We start from the raw sequence: 11,523 nt of genomic DNA on the forward strand, positions 1-11,523 counted from the left end.
CTAGGACTTTTAACCATGAAACTGCCTGCACACAGCTCCGGTCCAGCCCGATTGGAACACACTGTTGGCACCTGCTCCTTGTCTACGTGCTGTGCTGGGGAGCAGGGCTGAGCCCAAGCTGCTGTGGGGTCCACCGTCTTCAAAAGGCAATGACAACAGTGGCCTCCTGGCCCTCCAAAGTCCCCGCAAGATGAATGAGTGGAGATGACTTTGGGGGCTGGGCTGGCAAAAAGCAAATTAGGATTTTGGCAGAGGACACCCAGCCCCTTGCCGTTGCCCCCATCTGCCTTGCTTCCCTCATGCCTCCCAAGACCCAGATGTCATGGGGGCTGAGGGTGGAACCCATCTGCCCTGTGCAGGAAAATGGCATTTCTTCTTTGCTGCTGCAATATGGATTCCGGAGTCTCCCGCCTAAAAGGAAAGCTATGGCGGTGGGCAGGGGGCAGTGTTGAGAAGGAAGGGAAGACCTACCCCGGGGCATCGCTCAAAGCGGGATGCATGGTTTAGTAATATTTGCTACAACTGATAAGCAAGGAACTGCCCTGAAGCTGGTTGCTTCTCTGTTTCCCAAAACAAAATGATTATCTTTCCTTTCCGTGTCGCTCAGTCATTAATTACATCACTGTCCCTTGATATCATAGTCAACGTAGCCACCTCATAAGCTGGAAATGCTTAGTGTTAAACTATGAGAAGCAGAGACTTGATCAGGTAAGAAGAAATCTAAGAGCAAATCCCTACTGTGTTTGTAGGAAAAAAATAATGAAGGCACCGACCTGTTAAAAAGCCCAGGTACAGTAGGTGCATTCGGATGCAACAGAAAAGAAGCTAAAACAGAAAGTCCCAGTGTGAGCTTAGTATTTCCTTCCGTTTATGTAACGCTTTGTACTTGTCCAGGTAATTTCGCCTATCTCGGGTCATTCCTGTGAAGGACAGAGAGAAGGAAGGGTGTATTATCTCTACTGAACACATGGAGAAACAAGGGGGCATAGAGATTTAAGGATGCTTTGAATAGCCCCATATCCAACCTCTGACTCCTCTTTTCGTGATGCCCTCAGTATCCCCAAGGTCCACTGTGTTTCTTGGGACCGTGAATTTCATATGTCACTCATTTGTCTCTGATCCACATTTTCAGTTCCATTGTCACCTTCTCTGCTATTACATCCTTGCCAGCGGCTGGCCAGTGCAAGATTGTCCTAGGGGCTCAGTGCACATTTGTCTCTGTTTTCCTTATTGGCTAAAGGACAAGCAAATGTGATTCTGTTCTGTCTCCCCAGATAGGCAGGACCAGAGCCAAGGAAGTAAGCAGAGCAGGGGGCTCTTGGCTTCCTCGATAGGGTGACACTGTAAGGCAAAGCCAGCAGTGATTAACAACCTAAGGACCTCAGGAATGCAAAGATGGAAAAGGGACTTTCTGGAAGGCTCAGGTGAGCCTGAGGGTGGTTGTTACAGTACCGTTTTGTCATTGTCGGCAAACTGCCCTCTTCCTCTCCTGCACCGGGCACTGCATTTGGCACAAAAAAATACTTAAGAGGCACAGACAGTCCCCAGCTGGGTGTGTTCCAAGTTCATCTGTTGCAAAGTCAAGAATGCGTGTTGCCAAGTAGCATTGTTATAGATGGGGGAGGGGAGGGGTGTTCCCAAACCAACTAAAAAATAAAAAATCTATTTAATGTATACATGGGGCTGGCAAACTTTTCCTGTAAATGGCTAGATAGTAAATATTGGAGGCATTGTGGGCCATATGGTCTCTGTCACACATCTTTTTTTTCTTTTTTTTGCCTTTTTTTTTTTTTTGGATGATCCTCTAAGAACATAGAACCCATCCTTAGTTCATAGGTCATTGCATAAAAAACAGGCCGTGGGCCAGATACAGCCCATGGGCTCTACTTTGCCGTCCTTGATCTATGGCATCTCTAGCTTATGGTATAGGAATACTAATAATAATGTCAAGCAGTGGATTTTAGTGTCTAGCTTACAAGCATCTTTTTAAAAAAAATATGCCATTGATACATCTCCGATTGACTACGTTAGTATTTCCAACCTTCGTGATTTGTTGGAGGGTGCCAAGTTCATACGTGGCGGGGGGTTGGGGGGGGCGGCTTGCTCCATGTAACCCACTCACCCAAAAGACATATTTTAGTTCATCACTGCAATTTGCTATCCGGGCACGAGGACAAGAGGGAGGCACCAACCACCCCTTCCCACTTTCGGGTTCTGTAGAAGAAGCAGGCTGCAGAAGCTCCGGGAGTCTACAGGGAGGTTGGGGCAGGGGCGGGGGTCTTTCAGCTTCTCACACCACTGGCAAAATCTCCCAGCACAATCCATCTGACTCCGCAACAATCAGTGAGTGCCATTTGACCGTGACCGGTGTGAAATCCCTCCAAGAGCACTGAGGCCTGCTGAAGTGGGGGTCCCTAGAGGCTTTGGGGGCCTCACTTGGCTCTTGGGAAGGCCTTCAGATCATAGCACCCTGCACCAGGAAATTCGAGGGTCCACCCTGGGGATCCCCAAGAAGGAGGGTACAGAAAGAGGTGCAGGAGGGAAAGGATATCTTCCAAAGACAAATACTAGCTTCTAGCAGGACTTCTCCCTCTCTTCCTCATCCTTTTCCTTCTTCTTTCCCTGTTTTTCATTTTTGGTTACATCTGACATGACCTAACTAAACTCAAAATGGCATTGCTGTGGGGAAACACTTAACCCTCCCCTGTGATGACAAAGCCATGTTTCTCGAAGTTAGCATGCTATCGGAGGGACTTCCTTCCCCGTCCCCTCTCTGGTCCTGCTGGGCAGTGAAGGGGAAGAATATGTTGTCAGTTGGACACAAGGTGTGCAATTCTGGTGGCCTAGGGTAACGTCCACAGTGTTGAGAGATGAGACTCTGCAGCAGGGCCAGGGGGTAAGGCATGGAATGGGAGTGGGTGCAGAACTGGTAAGGAAGGACCTGGAGATATCAATAATTATATCAGTAATATATATAATAATGTAGCAATACCAAAAATATCAGTGCTAACACCAGTGCCTACGTTGGGCACAGCAAGGAAGGCTTGGGCCACACTACGTGGCCACTTCTCTTCCCTCTCCATCCCCTTCCATCTTGGTCCTTTCCCTCTCTCCTTTCCAGTTTCCCTTCCATATCCCTGCCTCTCTCTCTACATCATTCCACCCTCTACTATTTTTTAAACTTATGAGCAATGAATGCTGGGGTAAGCACCCTTGTCCCAGAAGGTGCCTGTTCCCCTGGGATACGGTGCTCCGTGCAGAGTTCTGGGTGACAAGGGGGGGTTTCCCTCACTTCTCCCGTCCCCTCCCCTAGTCAAGCCTGACACGGCAAGCTCAGATATCTGGAGCCTCCAGGGAGCCCCAGGCAGAAGATGGGTCCACAGAGCGAGGTACACTTCAAGCCCCTCCCCCAGGACTTGAACATGTGCCCCCATTGCGGTCTTTCTGTTCTTGTACTATTAGTTCCAAATGAAGGGTGCAAACACAAAGTGCTGGTGCTCAGGGGTGGTTTCTGGGTTATTTCTCTCCCTATCCACAGGTAAGCATCTCTTTTATCAGTGCCACCTCTCACTCTGACGTTTCAAAAGTCTTTAGTGAGCCCTACAATGTCACCTTCTCTTTCTCTTCTGCATTGTTTGTCTCTTGCCTCTGTGTGCCTTTACTTTTCACTTCTCCTCTTAGCCCTTAGGGCCTTCGAGACCATAATTAATCCCAAAGTAAACTTGGTTTCATGTCAGCATTAAGCAATGATTGTTCCCTCAGAAGGTACACCCTAGGCAAAACTCAACAAAACTCAACTGGGGGAAAGGTGCTCCTTCTCATGTGGTGCTCCCACCCCTGACCCGGTCCCCACCAGCCCCTCCGCTCCTAGAACTTACCCATGGATTCCTTCTATTCTTTCATCATAACTTTGGGCCAGGAAACATTCTTCTTTACGCAGAGGGTGCTCTCCTACCCAGTGTGCTCCTGCTTCTGCTGACGCGGCTCCGTGCATTTGTAATCCCCCTGTAGTAGTCTGCTGGGGCTGCCATAGCAAAGTACCACTGACAGAGGGGCTTCAACACCAGACATTGATTCTCTCGCAGTTCTGGAGGCTGGATGTCTGAGGTCAAGGTTCTGCAGGCTTCTTTCTTCTGTAGCCTCCTTCCTTGGCTTGCAGATGGCCGCCTTCCCCCAGCGTCTACACATCACCTTCCCTCTGTGTGTCTGTGTCCTAATCTCCCCTTTTTCTCAGGACACAGATTGGATCAGGGCCCACCCCAATGACCTCATTTAACCTAAACTGCCTCTTTAAAGATCCTTTGTCCAAATGCAGCTATATTCTAAAGTCTTGGGGATTAGGGCTTCAACAGACGAAATGGGGGGGGAGGGGAGAGTAGGGGAATTTAGCTCCTAACACTTTCCTCCCCACTCTGTCCTTTCTGCCCATGAAAACCTATCCAGATTTTTTCTTCAAATCAAAAGTTCAAATTCAGCCCTTCCTGACCATCCTCTCCAAATTCTCTCTAGATTGGGCCTGACAACCAATTGTGCACTTTATTTTTTCATCCTTCTGTTCCTTTTTAAAAAATCTATCTATATATTTTTTTCACTTTAAAATGTACTTTACACTGTGCCTCTACAGGTTCTGTCTTTAGATGAAACCTCCTGGAGAGCAGGAGCTGTCGTGTGTCTTTGGATGCCCAGAGCAGTGCACAGCCCCTAGGGGATCCTATCTAAGGAGCAGGGCCCCTCCTGAGCAAGCAAGCAGACAGGAGATGAAGAGGGACATGGGACCAGAGCCAAGCGCTAGTTACAGGAAGGGGCTGGAAGATCAAGTCCAGGGCCTTGGAAATGCCAGATGATGCACCAGGACAGCTCAGGTAATAGTTACTGGGCTTCTGAAAAGTTACAGTGAGATTCTAATCAGGGGTGCCGAGCACAGCAGTGAGGAAGTCCAGGTTAGCTGCCATCTTGAGTCGGGCAGGCATAGGATCCCCTGGGAGGCATCTGCATGCAGGAAAGCAGACCACCACCAAGGAAGGGGACAGAACCTAGACCCTGAGAGCAAAGTGAGACAGAGATAAATGGGGTGAACAACCAACAGCAGAACCCAGTCCCAGGAAATGGGTCACTGAGGAGCAGACTGAGGGAAAGATCACCACTGGGTCCCAACCCCAGCGATGGGTGAGTTCATGCTATGTTTCAACGTCTGCTCTGCACCAGGAGCCGCTTGAAAAATGAACGCCAATGAGCCTTTGGGTAGCTTTTCCTCCACTGTCTCCCAGCCTAGAAAGAGTAGAGGAAAGGAAGCTACACTGACTTGGCTGGATGTGTGGATGTAGATGGTCATTCCCTGCTAAAAGGCATTTTAATTCTGACCTTCTGAAGACCACCTCCCACTATTCCTGTCCCAGGCCCTCAGGGACTATAGTATACAGTCATTGCTGCTCCTGCCTCTCGGGGAATGCTGCCCACCCTGTGTGGTTTCAGACTATCTCGGCCTGGTCACCTTGCTTCTGTTGGGAAATCCAGTCCCATTTCTGTTTTATCCACCCACCTAAGCCTTTTATTGTAGACGAATTGTTCGCCCGCAAGGTGCTTCTCTGACAGCCACGGGGTGATGTCTTCTCTTCTGCCTGGTTCCTGCTGGGAAGCCAGGAGCATTTATCCTCACTTGGAAGGACTGGGACTGCTCTAACTGCATAGCACGTACTGTTGTGCTTTCTGGGCAAGGAACTTGGGTTTCCCATCCCCCTGCCCCCTCCCTGGGGCACATCTCTTACTGGAAGGGTTTCTGGCCCCACAGTATCTATCACAATGGAGCAGCCTTGTTGGCTAAGAGTTTGTGCTTCAGAACAGCTTCAATCCAATCTAGAAATTACAGGAGGAAAAAAAATCACATGAAAAGCCAGGGCCTACCAAAGTATTAAGTGTGTTTAAGGCCAAACCATCCCAAAACATTGGGATATATTGATTGAGTGTAGCAATGGCTTATTGATTTTTCTACTAAAACACAACCACAACAGAAAAGACGACAACAAGAAACTTGTCTTTCTTCCCCAGTCTGGTCCTCATTCCTTTTGCTAAACTCAGCCTTATCTTCATAATGAAAAGGTTTCAGCTTTGCAGCTTGGCTAATTGAAGTCTCACTGGTTGGGAGGCCCTTGGCTCATTAATCAAAAGCTGAGCACGAATGCTTTGCAGTCCACAGCACCTCCCCCACGCAGCCCCTGTGCCCTAGCAGAGGTGACAGTCCTTGCAAAGAGCAGAGAAAGAGGGAGCATTGACGGATAGGTAGCTTTAATCAAAAATAAGGCTGCCCAAATGCAACCTGACGAGAAGGCTACTCAAGTAAGATGATGAAATGTTTGTAAGAACAAAACAAGCAAGTATTCCAAATGTTCGAATAACAGCTCATTGTTAGTTGTCTCCGTACTTTCTTAAGAGAGGCAAACGTTGGCTAGAGACTAACTGGATTAAAAAGGGGGGTCCCACGCTTGCTTTTGTCCCCACCTCCAGCAGCTCCCCCTACCCTCGGCCTTCACTATTGTGAACATCGTGTCCGATGCCGACACCGCAACTACAACCCGTGGTCACTGACATTCTGCAACAGCAATTCTTGCCTCGGCTTTTACAGCCTGAATCACAACACATGCTTTCTTCATCAGATGTGGAGGGAAGAAAATAGCTCCTTTTGTCTCTGGGGCATAACAAGTCCCAGGCAGCCCACTTTCCAGTAATACCGCACCTACTTAACCCAATATTGCAGACAACGAAATGAGCGTGCTCCATACGGGGCACTGTGATAAAGTATGCGGAGAGTAAGTAGGAGAAATTACACTTAGAGCATCTACTCTGTGCCAAGTCCATCGCGCATTCAGATATGGTGAAATGTAAGATTTTTCAGTCACTTTACAAAAGAAGTGTTTTCACAAGAGAACCGAGAAGAGCCGTGGCCTGGGAGCCACAAGGCCGGGGCTTAATTTCAGGCCCCCATCTCTGTACCCACCTAAGTGATCCCGGACAAGTCATTTGACCTCCCTTGACTGCGTTTTCTCACCTGGGACATGGGGCAGGCAAACGAACTAGCACACGTGAAAATGTCTCATGGGCTGATAAACCGTATGAAATCATCGCGGGCACCCAACAAACGCTGGCACCCTTTCCCTGTCTTCATTTCCCCTCCCAAACACTATATAAATAGAACATTATTATAAGTTACATCACCTTTAAGGTGTCTTAAAGCACCGAGAGCTCCCCGTGCAAGAAACAATGGGGTAAATCTCTCACTTTCCTTTGCTTTCTACCTCGGTTCAGACTGATCTGTGTCCAGACGTGGGTCTTCACTAGTTCAAGGCACTAATAGCGCTTTCATTCGAAAGTCGCAAGAGGTGTTATACCATTGCCTGGGTGCTATCATTCCTAAATTTAGAATGCGGGCACCTAATCCCAAGTTTCAGTTATGTACACCCCGCCTCCCCCCCCCCACCATCTACCACAACTATGCTATTTTCTTGGGGTTGGAAATTTCCCTACCAGAGCATTTTGTTTTAATTTTTAAAAAATCAGACCCACTGTACTAGTTTACAGCTTTTCACCAAGTTCTCAGATTATAGACAGCCTAGAACGAGAGTCCCCAGTGATGGTGATTGCAATCTTTCTCAAATTAACTGCTTACTTGGCAATAGGAGGCATTGTCTTACTGTGGTCTGAAAGACACTACATAGCATGCAGTCCTAATATAAAAGGTGTGTGAGTGTAATTACATAAACGATGTTCTAAGAAAGAGAAGTAATGTTGACCCCTGGAAAACAGTAGAACATTTGAAGCACAGTTTGGGATTAAAACCATCTAAAGAAATAGGGCACCAGCAGGCCTGGGTGACTATCAGAAGTTTATGCAAGACAAAATAGCAAATTCCCAGGCATGCCCTCCAAGGCAGTTTTGATTTCAGCCAGACTTGAAACCCACATCACGGGAACACCAAGTCAATCTCAGCTCTAATTTCAAGTTGCCAGTGAGCGCCTTGGCACTTCTGTGGACCCCCTTAAACGATCTCTGGGACCCTTCCGGGCAGGTGGCTCCACAGGAAAATCCATACCGCAAGCTCCGCCCATCGTGGCTCAGTCTGTGTCGGGCAGGCAGCCATCTTGAGAAGCTGTGTTTGACAGGGACCTGCTGCCATCTCCGGGCCAAATGGTCTCTTGTGACTCGGAATCTCAAACTTGCTTTAAACGGAGGGGGAAAAGTCACTTTTGGGGATGAAGTTCTTGGCACACTCTGCTTTGTGTAAACACAGTCTATGGCTATTTCGGTCTTCTGGGTTTTGAGAAGCCGGGCAATGGCAAGGGTGAACGGGTTGGTGCTGGCCTAAATTACAAAGAAGAGTTTTTTTCATTCTTTCAGTGCTAGGGGAAGGAAAACTGAGAACATCGTCTCATAGGGAGCAGAATGGGACTGGGTTGGCCAACAGGGAAATAAATGTGGGCCTCAGTTTACAAAGAACCAGCTCTACCAAAGTTTGAACTTGTGAAAATGGATACATTGGGTTTGTAGTAAGAATTCTTACTCTACAGAATTTTGGTCGTGTTGACTTTCGAAAATGGATACATTGGGTTCGTAGTAAGAATTCTTACCCTCTACAGTTTTGGTCATGTTTACGCATGATGCTTAGTATATTGAAAGTATTAATGTAAGTCATTAAAGGTCAATGTGCCTTTTTTTTTTTTTTTTTTTTTTTTTTGAGGAGGCATACATCCATCACATGAAGCCAGCTTCATGGCCGTGAGTGCTGTCCTCATGGTCAAATGAAGGGGGTGCCAGCCCACCCCCCCGCTTCCTGCTACCCACTGTCTTTTGAATCCTCCTCAGAAATCTGTAAGTCTTACCTGCCACATGGATTTACTTCTTTGTTGAACATTCACCTGACTAAGACAAAAGTCTAACATATTACTCTTGTCATTACTGGGACAATAGTGACTGAAGGAGAGGCTGTGGATGTAAAAATAAGAGAGAAAAGCAGGTTTGGGGGAGAAATAGTGCAGTGTTTTGAGAGTCAGCATAGTACAACTTCCTCTGTTGCATTCTTAAGCTCCCTTTGTGTCCCTCAAATTCTAGCATGTCTGTAAAAGCACAGGAGGCCATGCTGCAAAACCAGATCACCTTTTTCCAAGGGAAGCTGTCATTGCATACAGCAGTTCTTTCCCTCCTATGTCCATTCTGTAATATTCCATGAGGGCTCCAGGCTCAGCTCCAGACAGTGGAGGAAACAAGGGTGGACACATGATCCTCCCTCTCAGGGTGCCTGTGGTCTACGGAGAGGACAGGAAAGTCAACAATTGTAGTAGAACGTGGTAAGCTCCGTGACACAAGAACTCACGCAAGGCCAGGAGAGTTTAGTGTAAGGCACTAAAGCCACCCTCGGAGTCAGGCTTTTCAAAAAGGGTGGACCTCTCATTTGGATCTTGGAGGACAAAATGGAGTGGGAAACAGAGGGAGTCGTTCCTAGCAAGTAAGGAATGAACCCGTGCAAAGGCCCAGGGGCTGGTGAACCTCAGGTATGTGCTGGGGTTGCCTCCCCCTCCAGTCTGTCGGGGCACATGGAAATCAGCCTCACATTTCATGGTGGCCAGTTGGCTCTGCAAACCCCATTCCCCAGGTTCCGTGCAGGAAAACCATGCCTGGTTTTCTTCTTACTCTGTTTAAACCAAGGATGAACCAAGGAAGAGCCAGTAAATAATGAACCAGCGGCTTTCCTGTTAGAGCTCCTATGTTTGGCCTGGCTGAGTATCGAAAAGCCTTGGTTTCTCAATTGTCTGATTCTCTTTGTTTTCAAGACTTAACACAGCATTACAGTGGGATGGCTAAACAGAAAAAAAAAGTCTATTTCTTTCTCATTGTGCAAATAAACATTTGTTGAACCTGAATCATTAAGAATAACCAAATGCTTTGGAAGTCTTTGCAAACAAGTCTTACATGATGCAATTCAGTGTTTTTTTTTTTTAATTGAAGAATTGTTTTTAACAAGGAAATGTTGTACAGTATTAAAATAAAGTGTTTTCCCTACCACCACCACCCCCCCCCCCCCCCACACACACACAATGCAGAAAATAAATGGATCACTACAGACCCACGAGGCTGGCTTTCACAACATCCATCATTGAAGGGTCGGTATCTTATGCTGTATCAGGACACCGCCATAGTAGCTAAGGGTACCTGGGAGATTTTGCAAATCAAATGCAGCAGAGGTGGTGGGAGAAACTGAAACAAAAATGAAGACCTTGGAACTGCATTTCTACAATCAATTAACGACTGGGAAGGACTTGACTTGCTGGGGCTAAAGAAAATCATTCTGGAAGTTCATTTTGTCTGTGAACTCAAAACTGTATTTTAGTAAATAAAGCTGATGCTGTTCAAACATGAACCCCGTGATATTTCCTGGCTTACGGCAGCTTTTCTGCTTGTCTACTCATTAGATGTGTTAAAAATACAAACATGGCATTTCCACTTTGCCAGAGAAGCAAATGTGGGCTGAATGGCTGATTTTCGCTGCTACGCTTTTCCTGTAACCCTTAACAATTGTTGCGGTGAATAAGGCCCCTGTAGGGATATTTGCCAACTATGCAGTGTTCGTGGACCATGCCACCTTCTCCAGGTTTCAGTACTTGGTTGAGTTGATATCACCACCTTTCCCTCCATGTAACAAACAAAATTCATCTGAACCTCGCTGAGAGTTTGATATGTGTTCTTTGCTCTAAAAGAGAGAATTCTCTCCTAAGTCAGATAAATATGTTCATGCGTGTGAATTGTTATACTTGAACTTGCTGCTGCATTCCGTACTAATGCATATATATGACACCCAAGCTGACTGTGATTGCTTCTGAAGCATCTAATTCCTTTTAAATGGATTCAGTATCTTTGGAATGTGCTGTTTAGGTGTTTCTGAATTTTCTACATGCCATTTTTACAGGTTCATTTGTTTTATGGTACGATGTGGTGAACAATCACATTGATTCTTTTTTTTTTTTTGAAGAAAACAAATGTACATATGACTAGGCAGATGAATAAATTATTGAAAAAATATACTTTATGAATCATACAGCCCACTGTTTAAAAGGAATTTATTTCATTTGTTTAATAAAGTGGCTGTTCAAGTCATAAGCATTTATATTGCCCTTCTAAATATGGATGCCATAATATTTAAGTGTCGGTGAATATTGATGTATGTTCCCTAATAAAATATCTTAAACCTCTGTCTTTAGATGCACAGTGCCTTAGTTCTTCGATCGTAATGTGTTGTTAACATGTTGGCTGAAAAGTAGAGTGGATACCTCAGAGAAGGAGAGTCAGGTTTTGACCAGCTCAAGAGCGTAGGTGGTCCATAAAATACACTGGTTGGCGGCATTCACGGCACAGGTAAGAGCCAAAATAGAACCACATCATCTGGTGTAGAGGCAGGGGAAGGTAGTAGTGAAAAGTGAGACCCAGAAGAATATTGAATCGACATCTGTAAGGCTGGGCATATTAAGTGACCCAAAGCCA

The 11,523-nt window shown here is 46.4% G+C and overlaps 1 protein-coding gene and 1 long non-coding RNA gene across 5 annotated transcripts in view; one reads left to right on the forward strand and one right to left on the reverse strand.

Annotated features, from left to right (window-relative positions):
* The window catches only part of ADRA1A (adrenoceptor alpha 1A), a 109,436-nt gene extending 107,762 nt beyond the window's left edge, over positions 1-1,674 (forward strand). For all 4 annotated transcript variants that reach the window (XR_008295931.1, XM_053216399.1, XM_015062666.3 and 1 more), the window contains one exon: positions 5-1,674. Coding sequence is in view for 2 of the 4 variants with exons in the window: in XM_015062666.3 (XP_014918152.1) it covers positions 5-13 (9 nt within the window). In the remaining 2 variants the exon portion in view is untranslated. The remainder of the gene's footprint in view (positions 1-4) is intronic.
* Positions 1,675-7,670: 5,996 nt separating this feature from the next.
* LOC113604682 (uncharacterized) lies at positions 7,671-10,474 on the reverse strand. Its single transcript, XR_003426701.2, has 4 exons — positions 10,112-10,474; positions 9,145-9,293; positions 8,871-8,973; positions 7,671-8,210 (listed from the first exon to the last, which is right to left on the reverse strand). It is a non-coding gene; the product is annotated as an uncharacterized LOC113604682 (long non-coding RNA).
* Between the last annotated feature and the right edge of the window lie 1,049 nt (positions 10,475-11,523).

This window comes from Acinonyx jubatus, chromosome B1 (genome assembly GCF_027475565.1).
Source record: "Acinonyx jubatus isolate Ajub_Pintada_27869175 chromosome B1, VMU_Ajub_asm_v1.0, whole genome shotgun sequence".
NCBI classification, from domain to species: domain Eukaryota; kingdom Metazoa; phylum Chordata; class Mammalia; order Carnivora; family Felidae; genus Acinonyx; species Acinonyx jubatus.